General features: G+C 47.6%; 1 protein-coding gene across 9 annotated transcripts in view; it reads left to right on the top strand.

Moving 5' to 3' along the window:
* The window catches only part of PUM1 (pumilio RNA binding family member 1), a 68,316-nt gene extending 52,384 nt beyond the window's left edge, over positions 1–15,932 (top strand). For 5 of the 9 annotated variants that reach the window (XM_021375202.1, XM_021375195.1, XM_021375199.1 and 2 more), the window contains 8 exons: positions 3,469–3,736; positions 4,258–4,387; positions 5,156–5,290; positions 6,732–6,869; positions 8,513–8,638; positions 9,584–9,705; positions 11,039–11,231; positions 14,118–14,249. In XM_021375202.1, coding sequence (XP_021230877.1) covers positions 3,469–3,736; positions 4,258–4,387; positions 5,156–5,290; positions 6,732–6,869; positions 8,513–8,638; positions 9,584–9,705; positions 11,039–11,231; positions 14,118–14,249 — 1,244 coding nt within the window. Of the gene's footprint in view, positions 1–3,468; positions 3,737–4,257; positions 4,388–5,155; positions 5,291–6,731; positions 6,870–8,512; positions 8,639–9,583; positions 9,706–11,038; positions 11,232–14,117 lie in introns of all 9 variants that reach the window. The other 4 variants (XM_021375203.1, XM_021375196.1, XM_021375194.1 and 1 more) reach the window with 3 other exon arrangements.

Raw genomic sequence — 18,455 nt, 5'->3', positions numbered from 1 at the left:
CTCTAGGAAAAGCCTGTTGCCCCTGCAGGCAAACAAAAGAATGAATCTTAAAAACTGGATCAGAGAAAGGTTAGTCTGTTCCAAGAACAAACACTGGGAAGAAAGGAGAGCTGCCATTTCCATAAGTGGACCGTGCCCCAGAGCAGTTAGTGTGGGTCTTCCCATTCTGACAGAATGCTCCTTTCCTTGCAGCAGCTTTCAGCCCTCTGTGGCTGACTTCATGCTTGGTGCTTACTGCAGGGGAAGTCTCGTAGCTGCGTGTGGTTTTTACCTTGAAATCTGTAAAGGGTCATTTTATAGTTCTGTCTTTCACCCGTGGTGTAAGGCATGTCATAACTCAAAGAGATGGTGGCTGCGTTCACGCTGTAAGTTGGAATGCTGTGAAAACATCACAGGCATTGTAAGAAGCTTGACGCAGACTCCTGTTCTGTTCTGGAATGGTATCAAAAATTTTTTTTGTGATAAAGAGGCTGAGGAGAGTTTCCTTAATACGTAAAAGTGAAAGGACAGATGGGAACGCTCAAACGTGGTGTTTGCCAAAAGGGAAATTAGAGCAGCCAGGTTGAGAGCCAAGTCCCATCACTGTGTGGTGTGGAGGAGCTGCTTCGTGTAGTTGGATTTCGGGGTTGCAGGATGACATAAGAAGTTGGTGCTGAACCCCATTTGCAGTCAGGAGAGGTACGGTTAAATGCGGTGTGCCTGGAGGGTTGGGCTTTGTCACGTTGCAGGGATGAGGGTTGGTCGTTGGCTGGGCTTGTCGTAAAGATTCAGCTCCTGCTCTTGTGGCTTTCTGAGAGCTCGTGGCTGTGAAAAATGGTATTTGTCACATTACTTTTTTTTTTTTTCCCTGGTGTTAGAAAGCGACCTTGTGAAATATCTGGGCAGTCGCAAGTACCTGAAATAAGCGTGCAACCAGTCCTTAAGAGGAGAGCTGCTGAGAGAGGAAAGCTGAGCTAAATATGTGCTTTAAGCTCAAAGCTGTATGCAACACGTGCAAGTGTGTGCAGCTGAGCTGAAAGCCCTGTAGGTTTATACAGTGAAAATACAGTCTTCCTCTGTCGGTCTGTTTAGAACCAGAGCTGTGCCACACCTGTTTCTTCTCTACAGCTCCGTGTGCTGTATGCTGCCCTGCTTTGCTGTCAGAGTGCTTCATGTGGGCAGCCAGGTGCTGGCACGGCCTGATGGCTGCAGACAGCTTGCAGACCTTCCCTTGAAGCTTGTTCTGGCTGAGGATGCAGGAATCTGTCAGTGCCAGCATCTTTGTAGAATCACACAATGGCTTGGGTGGGAAGGAACCTTAAGGATCGAGGCCCAGTCCCTGGGTTGCTGTGGGCTGGTTGCTACCCAGTAGCTCTTGCAGGAGGCATGTTTGTTCTCTGGGACTTCTGTTACTCTGTTCCACCTTGGTGTTCCCACAAGCTTCATCAGTGCTTCTTCCCCTCTCTGCATGCGGGCCTTGAACAGGGAGCCGTTCCATTCTGGTACGGTAGCAGTGAAGTCTCCTTTACCCATCTTGTACTTCCAGTCACCTGTTGGCATACAGGAGCTTGAGATGCTCAGGAGTTTGGAAGATGGGGGTTCAGAAGCACTTGTGTTATTAGGAAACCTGTCCCTGCACAGTCTCTAATTCCCAGTGTGATATTGAACCGTATGGAGAGACCTTCAGTCAGCATCTCTACCAGAAGGGAGACCCATAGGAAAACATATGGTTTTAGTTAGACTATGCAGAATGATCAGAAGGTTTTGCTTTGCAGACCTCTGGTAGAGAAGGCTGCCTGTACAAATGAGACTTTCCCTCCAAACTGCGAGACAAGACATAGGTGGTAACAGCACGAGTGGTCAGCTCTTTCCTTTTACAGCCATTTGTAGCAGATCAGGAAACAGCTTTTCATTTCAGTACATTGTGTCTTGGCTCTTACCTGCTCCAGGCTTTGGAAAAACAAAGGGTAACTGAGTGCTTGGAGTGCAGTGGAGACTCTCAGTACGCCATTGCTCATTAATTTGGTTTCCTTTACCTTAGAAGCAATTGATTTCATATTCCCTTTGCGTGTCCTGGTCCTTCCAGCAGTAAGGAATATCACTTAGTCATTTGTTGGAGCTCTTAATTAAGAAGGCAGGTAGAGAAAATGCTGGCCACGCCACTGGCAAAGCAGCACAAGAAAGAGATGATGGGAACAGGAAGTTCTTGAGTTGCTTTCCTCCTGAGAAAGCAGAGGTTTGGCAGCAGGTGGGGAGAAGTCAGAACATGCTTGCCCAGCTCAGAGATGGGGAAACTTAATTGGTCTGTTATCAGATACTTAATTCTCATGTAGCATTTCCTGTGTGGAAGCTTCCTTGAGGCATTGCTGGCAGGGAGTGTGGTTCACTCTGTTCTTTTTTTTTTATTAATTGATTTTTTTTTTTAATTTTGGACCCTGTCATTTGCATGGCTGCTAGGAGAAAGTCTGCTCTCTTTGCAGACAGACCTACAGACCTTTGCCTTTGAAGGTCTTCCATCTCCTTTGCAGAGATCACTTGCTGGTTTTTTCAGGTGGTTTCCCTTGCTGCCTCCCGTTGGCCATCAAGGTGGCAGGTTCCCATGCAATAGGAATATTCTTCTTAAGAGAGCTCTGGCCCACTCAGAGGAAATCACACACTCGAGTAATTTGCAGCCTTTGACCAGCAGAGGGATCCCGAGCCCTGCAAGAAAGAGTCCTCTGCTGTGCTGCTGAAGCGCAGTGCGAAAAGTACAGGCAAGAAAATGGCATTTCCAGCTTTGAGCTGGTTGCTGTCAACACCTGCAGTTTCCTGTAGACTGATACTTCCCATATCTATTACTGGGTAACAAAGTGATTTCGTAGTATGAATGAGAATCTATAGTACGTACATGAAAGCATTTGAAAGGATTCTTTTAACGTATTGGTGTTTATCTGTATTGAATAGTGATTTGTTTTGTAATCTCTGACATTTTTCTCCCTGCTTCTTGCTGCCTTTTTGCTGTCTTAATTTTGCTTTAATTCTGTCCCTCCTCCTGCTACGTTTCCGTTCAGGTGGGGTTGGATCAGCAGTAGAGTAGGTCAGGAAAAAATGAAGGTGAGGAACAAAGTAAAGTAATTTGAAATCCAAAGCTAGCAAAAAAAATGCAAGCAGTGGGATTGACGTGCCTGGTTTAGACAATGGCAACGCAGCGAGGAGCAGAATCTGTTACAGCCTGTTCTTTGCTGAACTCTTCAGTTCGTGCTAACCTAACACATGGGTGCCATGCTAAGGAGCTGTTTGAATGTGTTCCCACCCAAATTATTTTGGGGGCAGTTCATTTAGCATGGTTGAGAATCGTTCCCTCGTCGAACCGTGCCGTAAATCCATCTTAGTGGAAAAGGAGTAATTAGAAGTAAAACATCGTGCAAAGGTTGTGCATCCTTTCGAAACGAAATGGCCAAGGAATTCATTTCCATCTTTTGAAACCCTTTCTTTTTTTATGACTTGCAGGAGGGCTCACAAATGGGAGCGGCCGTTACATCTCTGCTGCTCCTGGAGCTGAAGCCAAGTACCGCAGTGCAAGCAGTGCCTCCAGCCTCTTCAGCCCCAGCAGCACGCTGTTCCCTTCGTCTCGCCTGCGCTATGGCATGTCTGATGTGATGCCCTCCGGCCGGAGCAGGCTGCTTGAAGATTTTCGCAATAACCGGTACCCCAATTTACAGCTGAGGGAGATTGCTGGCCACATCATGGAGTTCTCCCAGGACCAGCACGGATCCAGGTGGGATTTGAAAGCTCGCGCTGTGGGGAGCTTTTGAGACAGCTGCTCTTGAATTTGACATAGTTTGCAGTTTGCATTGCATCCTGAAGTAAAGGAGAGGGAGGTGTGAAGAGGAAAAGCAGGTGTGAGAAGACGTTAAGCCGGGTAGTGTAACATTCTGACCCTCCTTTATAGAGTCAAGTTCTTACAGCACGGTGTCCCTCTCCAAAGAGGAGTTTGCTTGCTAGTCCCACTGGCACAGCTGAACTCATTTGAAGGAGCTGCCTGGATGTGAGACCTTGCTGTATTTCTCTGTTGAGATCTGCTTGGCTTGAGTCTTTGGGATATAGATAATGGCACATAGGCATAGACGTTGTGAGTGCCACCACTCAAGGTTTCTGATTGCTGTGATGTAGGGCACTTGTGTTTTAAAGACCTGTGTTTTGTAAAAGCTCAGTGTGTGAAGGTTATGAATGGATTTGTATTAACAAATGCTCTGAGGACGCATTTGCCAGTGGCATCATAGCAGCCTTATTTTTCAGGTTTATTCAACTGAAACTGGAGCGTGCTACCCCAGCAGAGCGTCAGCTCGTGTTCAACGAGATCCTGCAGGCAGCTTATCAGTTGATGGTGGATGTATTTGGAAATTACGTTATCCAGAAGTTCTTTGAAGTAAGTCTTCATTCCCCTCTTCACAACTCTTGCTCAGATGCCTGCTGTCCTGAGGCATAGGATGAGTTCTTAGAAGCCATGCCATTTGGCTGAGGTTGGGTATCTGGCAACACTGATGTCATTTCATCCCCACGCGCTGCTGCATCATTCCTGTTGGGATGACTGTAATGTGGGACTAAGAAGCTCTTCTTAAGAATAAATCTCACCTTTTGACATGAAAAGTATGGAGGAATAAATAACGTATTGAGGAGATTAAGATCCAAGAAATATTAGTTTTGTCTCCACGGATGCTGCACTGAGCTGTCAGTTCTCATATACTTAGAAATAATACAAACGTTGGAAAGCGCTTGTGTTTAAAAACACAACAGACAACATCCATTGAAGAAAAGCATGTGTTTCATGCAAGGAGAGGGAGCAGGTGCCTCTCTGTCCTCCTTGAAACTGGTCTGTACCTTCTGCACTCAGCCTTGGTGATTTTTAGTTTGTTTTCTAGTCCAGTAATTTTATAGCAACCCTCTCAAGGGTTACTGCATTAGCAAAGTGGCACATCTCTCTGGAATTTGTTTGAAATGTGTCAGGCACGTCAGAGACAGAACAAACATCTCACTTGTGCCTGTTCAGACCCACTGAGGTGTGGCTGTTATTTTTTTTTTCAGTAAGTATGATGTTTCTTGTTTAACACTTTGGCATGACAGAATGGGAGGGTTGCTCTGCTGCTTGACCACATGAGGGTTTTGTGCTTGTGCTGATGGGTTTTAATCTTTCCAGTTTGGCAGCCTGGAGCAAAAGTTAGCCTTGGCAGAACGTATCCGTGGGCATGTTCTGTCCCTGGCTTTGCAGATGTACGGATGTAGGGTGATCCAGAAGGCCCTTGAGTTTATTCCCCCAGACCAGCAGGTAATTGTAAGTTTCAACTTTAACTTTCTTCTTGATGTTGAACGTTTCTTGCTGTTTGGTGACATGAACTGCAATCTTCTGTGACTCTTGGTTTTGTTTGTGGATGGTGTTCTTTTGGTTTGGTTTATGGTACATCTGTTATGTTTCTTGTGCATGATAAGTAAGTATGTGATACTGTTCTTGGGTCTCATTGTCATCTCCTTGTTTCACTGAACAGCTAGTGGCATTGGTTCTCTGTTAATTCCCTGTGGTCAGATGGTGTAGGCTGGCTGGTGGCAGAGTTATGAACATTAGTGAATGAGAAGACACTTTAAAATCCCTTGAAGAAAGCAGTGCCAAAGTTTTACTTTGGAATATTTGCTGGGATATTGCTGCTCTGATATGTGGGTCAATACCCTGCTTCCCCACAGAGTCAGGTGCGTGAGGAGCCCTTAATTCTCATCAAGCCAGGCCCAGTGTTGGGAGAAGAGCTGCTAATAGCCTAAAATCTACTCAAAGCTCATTAATAAATCAATTCCAGTAGGATTTTATTAACAGTGAATTAAGATGAAAAATATGCTCTGCAAGCTAGCTACTAAAGGTGTCAGGAATCATTATCTGTGAGTCTTGATGTAGGTTATTAAGTTAGGGGGGAGAAAAAAAAACACACCACCACGAACAAAAGAAAAAAAACAACACTGAAATAGAATTTAGAAGTGTGTGTTCCCTTTGGGTCGAGCCCAGGTTCACTTCAGCACCATCTCATCGTGGCTCTGTGCCAGCAGAGTGGTGGGGGGCAGCACAAACGAGCACTGCTGGTCCAGGGATTCCCTCATGTCTTCTGGAATGCTGTTTGTGAGCACTCTCTGCTCCTGAAATGCCTGGTTTTGTATCAGTTGCAAAGGTAAATTGTCTGTTTGTGTCTAACTGTTGAATTCCTGAAAAATGGCTCGCCATTTTCCATACACAGCTTTCAGCCTGCGTGGGTTATGTTAGTCATATCGAAAACTTGCCTGCTTGATTTCCTTAATTAGAGTATAATACTAGCTTGCATTTGTGAAATGCTCTCAGGTTTTTATCCCAATGATGTGTGAAGCTGATACCTAGAAATTTTTGAAGTCTGGACATCTTACATTTCTTTTCAAGGGGAGGGAATAATAAGTGCATTGCAAAGTTAAATACTGGGGGGGAAAAATAATCTTCAGTGTGCACACTTAGGTTTAGGAGGACACCCATGTGGAATGAAGAGTGTTCCACCTTCATTTCATAATAGTATTGTTGTAGGTGGCTTCTGTGTTGTAGCAGGTTCCATCTCAGCCCTTAGCCACTAGAAAACTTCCCTGAGATTCCTGAAGTACATCGGTGCATCCTCCACGCCTTCCATCTTCTTCTACAATGCTTAGCAGCAAAACCTTTGTCAGCCATGAATCCTGGTGGTGCTTTCTGTTTCTCTCTCTCCCCCTAATAGAACGAGATGGTACGGGAGTTGGATGGCCACGTCCTGAAGTGCGTGAAAGACCAGAACGGTAATCATGTGGTGCAGAAGTGTATTGAGTGCGTGCAGCCTCAGTCCCTGCAGTTTATCATTGATGCATTTAAGGGACAGGTAAGTCCTTGACACCAAGATACCGACTCTCATTCTTTGCATTCTTACCAGCTGCTTTGCACAGCGCAATGATGACTGTAACCCACTCGCATCTTTAGGGACTAAACGTTTAGCAAGTATTAGCTGAAAGGTGAGCGAGCCTACAACATGAGGAATTCTAGGAATTCTTCAGCCTCTGTTGTCATTTTCAGGTATATCACAGTAAAGCAGCCTTGTAAACATCTGTTTTCCTGCAGCATTTAATGTTTTTGAGTGATGGGAGGAAAGCAAATCTGTTACTAATTTATCTTCGTAGTAAAGGTGGTGAGCGGAGTTTTCTGATGAGTATAGTAAATCTTCATTATGATCCTCTCTGTGAGGATGGCTTATAGTCTGCTTCTGAGATTCTGGCTTATAGTCTGAGATCAGGGGCAAAACGTGAGTTTCATCTCACAAAACGTAGTTACTTGTGCTTCATTATCCCAGTAGTTCTGGATTTGAATTGTGTAGCTGCCTTTGTTCTGGCTGTAGTTGGCTTGCCTTCCATTACAAAAGTGCTGTTCTGGGTGTTTCCAGCTTCAGCTTAATTGGCTTTGGAGAGTGACTTTGAAGTATTGAGGGTTTTGCCACAGGGATGTGAGGATAGCCTGGGGTTATAATAGCAGGAACCAGACTTTATTAGCTTGTCTGCTCTTGGAACATCTGCAGAAGTGTTGACTTGCTTGGCTGTGTCAAAACAAGCAGGATTCTAGCTGGGAACTTGCTCAGCAAATCTGCTGGTTCACATTTAGCTTTGGACCTTCCCTCAGGGAGTTAGGCAAGGCAGAAATACATCTGGGAACTTGGTGGACGGCAGTGAAATTTCTTTGGCCAGCTGTCCCAGTTTCAACTGAACTTTCATATGCAAGCTTAAACTTACTACTTCAATATTTCTTTCTTCTGTGGTTCATTGCATTCGAAAGTCTGTTTTCCTGCACACTTTACTGAAAACAGTTATTAAAATTTTGTAGTCTGTCTGCTTGACATCAATGGGTGGATTTGCTGCTGCTGTTAATTTTAAGCCAGCAAATAGGACTTTGTGCTTTAGACAGAAAACTACACAGCAGTAATAAAACAAATAGGTGTCGTGTTCTTAGCAACAGTTCTTATAATCCTTTAGAAATGAGGAAGAAGGTTTCTTGTTGTCGGTTCTGCTAAGCACAGTTGAGGCTTTTAAACAAATTCAGATAGTCGAGGAAAATCCTTTGAGTATTTTTAACCTTTCTGCTTCATGCTATTTCTTACATAGCTTTAATTGTGCAACTGGTAAACAGTAAGCTGGATTTATTCTTCTGAAACTTTTAACGCAGCTTCCAATAATGCTTGCCCATCCAGGTGTTCTTTATATTAATCAAGGCACTTTTACCATTTGTTTCCTGTTCATAAATGGAGAAGGTGAAGCACAGGTAGGGACGTGGCGTGCCTGCTGTCTCCCTGTGACAGTGAGGAAGCAGATGTTTGCACCATCTCGAGCTGCAGTGCTGCAAGGAGAGTTCTGGAGCTGGCATTACCTCCCATGTCTGGGAAAACCACCATGTGTTCACTTAACTCCGAAAGGTTTCTGGGGTTCACCAAGACTAACAGATGTGTTGCTGCCTGTGCCTGTCTGTTTTTGTTGAGCGCAGGTTTTTGCGTTGTCTACACATCCATATGGCTGTCGTGTGATTCAGAGGATCCTCGAGCACTGTCTTCCTGAGCAGACTCTTCCCATCCTGGAGGAACTTCACCAGCACACCGAGCAGCTTGTGCAGGTCAGTGTGGGGAGGGGCATTGGGTGCTGTGAGGTGTTCTTAAGTTACTGTTTTGTATTAGGAAAGCTAGCAGCGTATTTGGGATTGCAGCTGAGTGTTGCTGGGGCTGTGTGAGCGTTAGGTGTTCCAATCCTGGGGAGGAATGGAAAGGAACATGACAGGCAGGGAGAGTATCATCACTAATTGTTTTGGTTGTGTGCAAATGTGCAGCAAGTATCAGTGTTGGATTTGGATCCTTTTCAAAAGGAAAATTGAGTGGGAATGTGTCCTAATGATCTGAAAGGAGTTGATGCAAAGGGCTACTTACTTGTAGGAAAAGAAAGTGCTGAACAGTTGTTTCTAAGATGTGTTGGTTCCCATTCTTGCCAGCCTTTCCTTCTTGCAGTCCTTCTCAGAGCTTTTTTTTTCTAGGATTTGTGCACTGAGACACAGTGGATGTAACATGAAATGAATCCTGTCCTGTATGTTCATATTTAGCACATTGGGAGTGGGAAGAGGTTGGGCCTGGAGGTGAGGCATCAAGGCATGCCTCTGGTACTGCAGAGTGGAAAAAATACCCATCTTGTGGTCTGAACATGGGTGCATTTAGAATATGAACATACATAAGAATAGTCTTCTGTAGCTAGAACCCTGCCATCAACCTCCAGTACTTGTGTTCTGATACTCTGGAACCTACAGAAAGCAGTAAATGAGCAAAATATTGACATTTCATGTTCAAATAAGTTGTTCAGAGTTTTACAGTTGGTACGAAGCTGTGGTGTTTTACCTTCTGGTGGAACTCTGGGGTGCATGTTTTTGTAGAAGTGGAAAGCATTTGCGTGATTTAAACGGTAGATCTTTTAATTAGTGTTCAGTCAGAGTTTGTAAGAATTAATGCACATTGGGAACTAGATTGATATTAGTGGCTCCTGTCCAGATCTTCACACGCTTCTGTCTCTCAAACAGGATCAGTATGGGAACTATGTTATCCAGCATGTACTAGAACATGGTCGGCCTGAGGACAAGAGCAAGATCGTAGCAGAAATAAGAGGCAACGTGCTCGTCTTGAGTCAACATAAATTTGCTAGGTATGAATTTGTTTCTTAAAGTCTTCACACCCAGTGAGAGCTTGGGCGCATGGTAGAGTTGCAAAAGAGTTGAGACTGGGGTGCAGGAAGGTGAAAGGAGATGAGAAATAACTTCTTGTTGAACGGCAGAATGCTATTTATAGCTGCTCAAAAACTGGACGGAGTGACTGGCAAGGCAGATTTTGCTTGTCGTGAAAGACAATGTGAGAGTAATTCTAATCCAGGCTCCTGAACCTGAGCAAGAGTATGTGTGTTGTTTGTGGCTTTTCTTTGTGGTCACTATCCCTCGGAGAATAAAACATTACAAGAGTTTTGCCATCTCTGGGATGCTGTGTAAAGCCACAAGGGAACTGGTGAAATCAGTGTAGCAATGGTTCTTTGCATCCCACTGTTCGCGGAGGACTCTGATCCTCATACGCAAAGGCCTTGTGGTCCTTTCTGAGATACATGCATAATGTATCTCCAGTAATGTGTACATGCCTCTTAGGGAAGCTGAAGCAGTCTGAGGTTGTTAGTCCAGCTGCAGCAGAGCTAGAACATGGGTAGAGGCAAAACTCAGGTACCTTAGGGGATGTTAAAACTGAGGAACGCTTCCCACACTTGTGAAGTGCTGCTGTGTGTGTTTCTAGCTTAATATACTCCTCTCTTTGTGATGGGTAAAATGGTGCATTACTGCTTATGAACACAAGGGAAGTATAACATTAACAAGAATTAGAAGAGCGTGGTCTGAACGCTGTTATTTCAGCATTTTCCTCCCTGCTAATTAGTGTGTGCTGTCCCCTGAGCTGAGCTCTAGTTGCAGCAGATCACTTGGTGATGTTGTGATTCAGGCAGGGATGCAGAGAATGACTAGCAGAACTCTCCCTCCCTAACTATATATCGAACTTTGCTCTTCAGAGAACAGAGACTACTTATTTAATATATTCAGGAATTCTGGAAGTTCTTTGCCTTTGCTCAGGTCTTTCATTCCAGATTGTATTTCTCTGTTGTTATAACCTTGGACCTCCATTCCCACTGAGCTCCACTACTGAGAAATCCAAACAAAGAGCAACTCATCTGCTTCTCCAGGGTACGCTGTGAGAACAGGCACTGATCTCAAATACAGTGTCGCTGTAGAGACGTGCAAATAAATTTGGATGAAATAAAACCTGAAATGGTCTTCTACCCAGATTTCCACTCGGATCCCAGAATCGTCTGGGACTGCTCGTGTCTCATTATTGAATTTCTGCACCGGCACCTATGTCTGTCCCAAAAGACTTGCACTTGTTAGAAAACGAAAAGCCCAGTGGGGTGCTTGTGTGCTCACCCATTGTCCTTTTTTTGATTGTTACAGCAACGTTGTGGAGAAATGCGTGACCCACGCCTCCCGCACGGAGCGCGCCATGCTGATCGATGAGGTGTGCACTATGAATGATGGCCCTCACAGTGCCTTATACACCATGATGAAGGATCAGTATGCCAACTACGTGGTACAGAAGATGATCGATGTGGCAGAACCAGCTCAGCGGAAGATTGTCATGCACAAGGTGAGCAGCTGCTGTCGATGGATAAGGATCCTGTGTTTTGAGAAGTGGCACGGCCACACTGGCTGCAGAGGGAAAAGGAGTCTGATAATGGCTTTCGCCTTCAGCATTTCCTGGCAACTGGGTGTTTCAGAGTTGCAGGGAAGTACTAGTTGGAATATGAAAATAGGAAACAGTGAGATGCTGTTGGACTTCAAACCAGCTGGTTGCTTCAGGCAGTCTCTTCTGACCCAGTAACCCAGTTCTGCATTCATGACGTAGCGAATGCTGATATATTTAAAAAAAAAAAAAAGTGAAGACTTGTTTCTGCTGTAGCAGTGCCACCAGTTTGGTGCTTGGCAAGGTGCCTTCAGGAGGTCTGGCAATGATGACACACTTGCCCTCTCTGAGAACAGTGCTTGCTAATGAGAGAAGCTTTACGTACTCAGCAGAGCTGAGCCAGACCTTCAGCTCTAGGGCAGAGCTGCTGGCTGCATTTCTGAGCACTGCCCAGCACCGCCTGCCACCTCACGTCCCTGCTTTCCAGCCTGATCACGAAAGTCAGGCTGTCTGCACCGTGGTGTTCTTGCAGCTTCTGGGCCTGGACACATTAATCAAACGCTGCGTTTGTCGATTTTAAGTATGTTTTTTTGATGAGAGACTTCCATGGATTTGCATTATGCTGCAAGGACTTCACGTTGGTCAAAAAGGAAGGCATTTGGGAATTGAAGAAGCACTGCTGCCAGTCCTGCTGTCAGAGCCTTGTACGCCTGCTCCCCGTGGGCAGGAGGCTCTGAGCATCAGGCGATGTCTTCATCTTCCTGCTCTGTGAGCAGCGTGCATGCAAACAAACTAAGCTTCAGGCAGACTCATTCAGAGGTTTAGGGGTCACTCAGAGTAGTTACTTTAAACCCTAACCTGCATTAGTCCAAAAGAATTAAGTATACAGATGGAAATACGCAGTCCAGCAGCAGCAAAATGACCCGTATCTTTGCTAATCTTTATATGAGCTATGGATGATTTGTATTTAAAAAAAAAAACAACACCCTACTGACACGTTCTTTTTGTTGAGCAGTCTTTTGAAGAGCATGCTAATTAGGTTATCAGTGTGGCTGTCAGAAATAGAAGTAGGATGACAACTAAATAAGAGTGGCTGGATGTGAAGATCTCAGCAACGTTATCGAGCTGAATGAGAGCCTGGCAAAGCTGAGCACGTCTGATTGTAAGAATTGCTCATAGTGCAAACAAGCAGTTTGTATTGTGCTGTTGTTAACAACAGCACTTAAAAAAGAAAAAAAACAGCGCAGCAACCGACAGAAGCGATGGTTTAAATTACATTTTAAAATGTTTTGGGAATGAAGATAAACAAAGAAGTGTGGGACCTGGGAAGCTTTCCTGTGCCTTAACCTCTGAGCAGCAGTCAGACCTTCCAGGGACCGCAGCGTGGGGAGGGCAGAGGCATAAATCAGGTTTTCCCAAGTCTGGTTCTTGGAGGTGAGTTAAGCAGCTAGGGGGTGAGCGTGGGGTGGGTTTCCCATGGGAGTTTTGGTCAGCCCTGGCGTAAGCAAGTCACAGTGATGTATCTGTCCTGGGAGGAGAAGGGAGTGCTGTACATCATGTTCTGGCTGCTTCCTCCTCCTGTTCCCACTGCAGGGTGAGAGGTCTGTTGTGACTGAGTAGCTGCAGGAACTTGCTGGCGGTGTGGGATATTTCTTGCATAGTAAGAAAATGAATTGCTCGTAACGTCTCGTTCCTCTGAAACTGTCCAGGAGAGCTTTAGCAACGTGGTGATCTTAGCACAGCTGGGACAGTGCTTTCCCTTGTTTGGGTATTCTTCCACTAAAGGCAGCTTTGCTCCAGTTACAGGAATTACAGTGGAGTTGGAAGCGACTTCTATTCTGAAGCAGTATGGAGTTTTGCTTCCACAGATCTCTGCTTAAAAAAAAAAAAAAAAAAGTATTGTGTTAGGTTCAGAAAGAAACGAAACTGCTGTTCAGCCCAGGAATGCTGCGTGCCTTTCCCAGCATCTCTTAAACACGCAGCTGAAGTTCATACTGGGAGCCCTTTCAGGCTTGCAGCACTTGAGCAGTTCAGCCTGGAAGGAGGAGGAGGGCTGTGCTGGCTGCCTGGCTCACGGTGCTGCTGGAGCTGCTCAGCCCTTCAGCCCCCTGTGGTGCCTATGGCAGCCAGCTGGATCCTGGGCTGCATCCAAAGCAGCATGGGCAGCAGGTCAGGGAGGTGATCCTGCCCTCTGCTCTGTGTTGTGAGGCCTCACCTGGAGCACTGCATCCGGATGTGGAGTCCTCAGTCCAGGAGAGACATGGAGATGCTGGAGTGTGACCAGAGGAGGGCCACAAAAATGATCCCAGGGATGGAGCACCTCTCCTATGAGGACAAGCTGAGAGCTGGGGCTGTGCAGCCTGGAGAGGAGAAGGCTGCGGGGAGAGCTGGGAGCGGCCTGTCAGAACCTAAAGGGAGCTACAGGAGAGAAGGGGACAGACTCTTCAGCAGGGGCTGTGGTGATGGAACAAGGGGAGATGGCTTCAAGCTCAAAGAGGCTGGATTTAGGTTAGATACAAGGAAGATGTCTGTTACAGTGAGGGTGGAGAGGCACTGGCACAGGTTGCACTGAGCTGTGGTGGGTGCCCCGACCCTGGAGACTTTCAAGGGCCAGGCTGGATCAGGCCCTGGGCAACCTGATGGAGCCGTGCACATCCCTGTGCATTGCGGGGAGCTGGACTAGATGGCCTTCAAGCTCCCTTCCATCTCTAAGGGTTCTGTGATTCTGTGCCCTTCCTGCAGCAGGGCACAGCAGTGTGCAGGGCCAGCCCCCCCCCCCCCTTCCCCCCATCTCTCTGTGGATGGCTGTAGTTCACCCTCCTCAGCCTCACTCTCTTTTTTATCTCCTAGATCCGGCCCCACATCGCCACCCTGCGCAAGTACACCTACGGCAAGCACATCCTGGCCAAGCTGGAGAAGTACTACATGAAGAACGGCGTGGACCTGGGGCCCATCTGCGGGCCCCCCAACGGCATCATCTGAGCCTGAGCTGCCCAGGGGCTCCCGGCATCCACAACCAGCAACCAGCCCTGATCCAAGCTACAGCCCGAGAGCGCTTCGTGGTTGCGAAACTACTACAAGAAGAAGAAGAAAAAAAAAAGAGAAAAAAAGCCTTTGTAAATTTCTTTAATTTTATTACGCATAACATGTACTAATTATTTTTTTTAATTAACTGATTGCCCTGCTGTTTTACTGGTGTATAGAATACTTGTACATAGGTATCAAATGTACATGGGAGGCCACATTTTTGTTCACTGTTGTATCTATATTCCCAATGTGGAAACCTTCAGGGTGGTTGGTTTGAAGAAGAAGAAGACACGCAGCGTTTTTAACCCAGCTGCCTTGCAGGCAGCTCTTTTGCAAATACCTGCTCCTCTCCTTTTACTCAGAAGTCAGCAAGAAGTTTGGGTTTTAGCTGAGCGGCGCGGAAGACGCCTTGAATTGCTGTTGATAAATACAAAAAGAAATCAGCTCGCTCTAAAAGCTTCGGTTTAAGAAGAATGAAGTTTTTGAAACTTTTTAATGGCTTTGTTTTGTTTCTTTTTTTTTTTTTGTTCGTTCGTTTTACTTCGAGTATAACCTGCTAAAGGAGGTAGCCTGGTGCTCGGCGGGGAGGAAGCCGTGCCCAGCCGGGGGGGGCTGGGGGGCAGGGGTTGGGGCGGGGGTCCGCGTTCAGCGCCTGCTCGGTTCGTGCTGTTGAGATGGAGAAGACGCCATTTGATTCTTTAGCATGAGGAAAACAAAATCCAACTCGGCTTTTGGTCTTGCTTCTATAAATATATAGTGTATACTTGGTGTAGACTTTACATATATAAAAAAAAAAAAATTTGTAGTATTTTCTTGTTTTGATGTCTGATCTGTATCTATAATGTACCCTAGTAGTGGAACATACTTCTGACTGTACAATTGTACATTTGTAAACCTCTGTAATGTAAATGTGGAGAAGTTTGAATCGACATAAACCCGTTTTTTGGTAAGAAAAAAAAAAAAAAATTAGCAAAACCTGTGCATTTCAGTGTATATTCACACCTTTTATGGTCGTAGCATATAGTGTTGTATATTGTAAATTGTAATTTCAACCAGAAGTAAATTTTTTTCTTTGGAAGGAAATGTTCTCTCTTTATACAGCCTAGTTCATGTTGAAAAAGATGCTTGGTTTTATTTGTCACCTAGTTGGACGGTAGCGATCCTTTCTAAATGTTATACAAAATGATTCAGTTCAGGATAGTGGTTTTTTTGACTCTGACAAAGTAATGTTTTGCTTCTTTTGTGACAGTAAGAAACAAAAAGTGCAAAAGTACAGAACCCCCCCGGTTTTCCTTACAATCAGAACCCCCCTTTTCACCTTGTAAAGTGTGAATCACCTTCCCTTTTTGTACAGAAGATGAACTGTATTTTGCATTTTGTCTACTTGTAAGTGAATGTAACATACTGTCAATTTTCCTTGTTTGAATATAGAATTGTAACACTACACGGTGTACATTTACAGAGCCTTGTGTATATTTCCAATGAACTTTTTTGCAAGCACACTTGTAACCATATGTGTATAATTAACAAACCTGTGTATGCTTATGCCTGGGCGACTATTTTTTGTAACTCTTGTGTAGATTGTCTCTAAACAACGTGTGATCTTTATTTTGAAAAATACAGAACTTTGGAATCTGGCCTGCTGCTTCCTTCCCCGCTTTCCTCCTTGGCTCCACGTTGGAGGTGCAGGTGTTCGTTTATTGCCGCCCATCCTGGGCTGTGCTCTTGGGCACGGTTCCTCTCGGTGTGTATCTAAACCTGTGAGCTCAGGGCCCCTGCCCGCCGTGCTCTGGGGTGGGTGCAGGATGAAGATCCACCCCGTGCCTGGCCGCTGCCTCCTGTTCCCCGCAGCTCTGCCTGGAGGGGCAGGCAGTTTTCCCCGCTGCCTCTCGTGTTCCAGCCGCTCGTGCTTTCCTTTCGTTCTCCTCCTTCGTGCCCTTCTTGCAGCACGGGTGCCTGCCCCGTTCTGTGCGTGACGTGTGGGGAGGAAAGGTCGGCGGGCGCGGATGCGGCTGCTGAGAGCTGCCGTGGAGCTGCTGTGTCCGCAGCCAAGCGCTGAGCTCGTGTCTCCATGGAAACTTCCCTGACTCCCAGGAGCTCGTTCCCGAGAGGCCCTCGGTGCTCGGCTCTGCTCCATCGCGGGCTGGGCAGAGTTGGGGTGGTTCTCTCCTACCCGCGTCGTTTCTCACCTTTACCCCGAGTTCAGCAGCAGCTGCTGGCTGCCTGGAGGCTGCGTGGTTCTCAAGCTGCTGGGGCCCGTTGTCCCGTAATGCGGTGCCACGGGGAAGCTCTGGGTCACGGAATCGTAGAATGGCTGGGGTTGGAAGGGACCGCAAGGATCATCAAGCTCCAACCCCTCTGCCACAGGCAGGGCCGCCAGCCTCCTCCTCTTCACCCCTGTTGCCCCATTGCTTCTGCACGCACCCAGTGTCCTGACCTTAACACAGGCCGCAGCCCACGGGCAGTGCACGTCAGTGCTGGGGGGACGAAGGATGCCTCGGCACGGGGCAGGGCTCGGCCCATCCTGCTGGCCGTGGTGACCCATCCGCTGTGTCCCGCCAGGTCAGGCTGTGACCAGCGATGTCAGCGGTGTCCCACCCACGAGCCGTGCCTCGCCGCAGCGTCCCGTCCTGCCACCCACGTCCCACCGCACCGGGTCATCGCCCACGAGCTCACCGCGTCCCAAACGCGTCCCTCGTTTCCCACCGTGTAGACTCGTTCAAGGCTGGGAAAGACCCCTAAGATCCCCGCGTCCAACCCCGGCCCGCCCCGCCGCGCCCACTGACCGCGTCCCTCCGCGCCGCATCCCGGGACCGTGACCCCTCCGCTCCCCCCGGGGATGTCTCAGCGCTTTGCTCAGTGCAGGGAGCGCCGGGGACCGCTGCGGGGCGGTGCAGCCTCAGCAAAGGACTCCTCCCCGCTGGCGCTGAGGCATCCTTTATTATTATTTGCATCCCGTTAATTATTGCACAATTAAGGCGGAGAGAAGCGGCAGTGGTGCCCGAGGGCAGGCCGAGGGGATTTGCTTCACCCCTGCACCTTCTGGTGCCCCCGGTCAGGGATGTGCCTTGCGTTGTAGCCGAACTGGGCTGATTTCCCTTCCAAATCCAGGTGATGTCCCTTCGGCCACCTCCCTGCTCCACTTTCTCTCCTTCTCCCCAGGTCTCTCCCATCCACCCCCAGATCTGCCCTGGGTCCCGCTGCCATCTGCCCCTCATTTTCTCCCATCTGCCACAGAATCTGTCCCTGAGCTCCTCTTCCACCTGCCCCATGTCCCCCCTATTCGTTGATCCCCCCCCACCTCTACATACCCACATCCACCCCTGGGTCCCCTCGTTTATCCTTCCCCACTGACCCTGTTTCCCCTGTCCCACTTAGCCCAGCCCCCTATCTGCCCCATGCTGCCCTCTCTACCTCGGGATCCCCCCATCTGCCTCTGGGTCCCATCAATCTGTTCCAGGTCCCTCCCTATCTTCTGGCCTCCCCTAGGCTCTTCCATGCCCCTGCCATCTACCCCTGGGCACCCCCCATCTGCTTACTCCTGGGTACACCTGGTCTTCTCCATGCCCTGCTTTCTCCCCTAGGTTCCCCCATCTGTCCCCCTGCCCCTCTGCCTACCCCTGGATGCTCCTCTGTCTACCCCTTCATCCTTCCCTATCTGTCTCCATGCCTTCATCTATCCTGGGGTAACCCTTTCTACCTTTGCATCCTCCCCACTTGCCCCCATGCTCCCTAACTACCCCTGACTATCCCCTATCTTCCCCCATGCCCCCCCCAACTACCTCTGGGTACCCCCTCACTGTCTGTAGGTCCCTCCATCTATTCCCATACTCCCCCATCTACCCCTGGGTACCCCTCTCTACTCCTGGGTACACCTGATCGTCCCCATGCCCCCATATCTACCCCTGGGCCCCCCCTATCTTCCCCCACATCCCCTCCAACTACCCCTAGGTCCTCTCTATCTACTCCCATGCCCCCTAACTACTGTTGGCTACTCCTCTAAGTGCCCCTCCCCCCCACCCACCCCTGGGTACCGCTCTATCTACTCCTGCATCCTTCCCTATCAGCCTCCAAGCCATCTATCTACTCCTGGGTACCCTCCCTAACTGCCCCAAAGTCCCTCTGTCTATTCCCCTCTATCTACCCCATGGTCCTCCCATT

The sequence above is a fragment of the Numida meleagris genome, chromosome 22 (assembly GCF_002078875.1).
Source record: "Numida meleagris isolate 19003 breed g44 Domestic line chromosome 22, NumMel1.0, whole genome shotgun sequence".
Classification (NCBI taxonomy): Eukaryota; Metazoa; Chordata; class Aves; order Galliformes; family Numididae; genus Numida; species Numida meleagris.
This window is presented reverse-complemented; position numbering and strand designations above follow the sequence as displayed.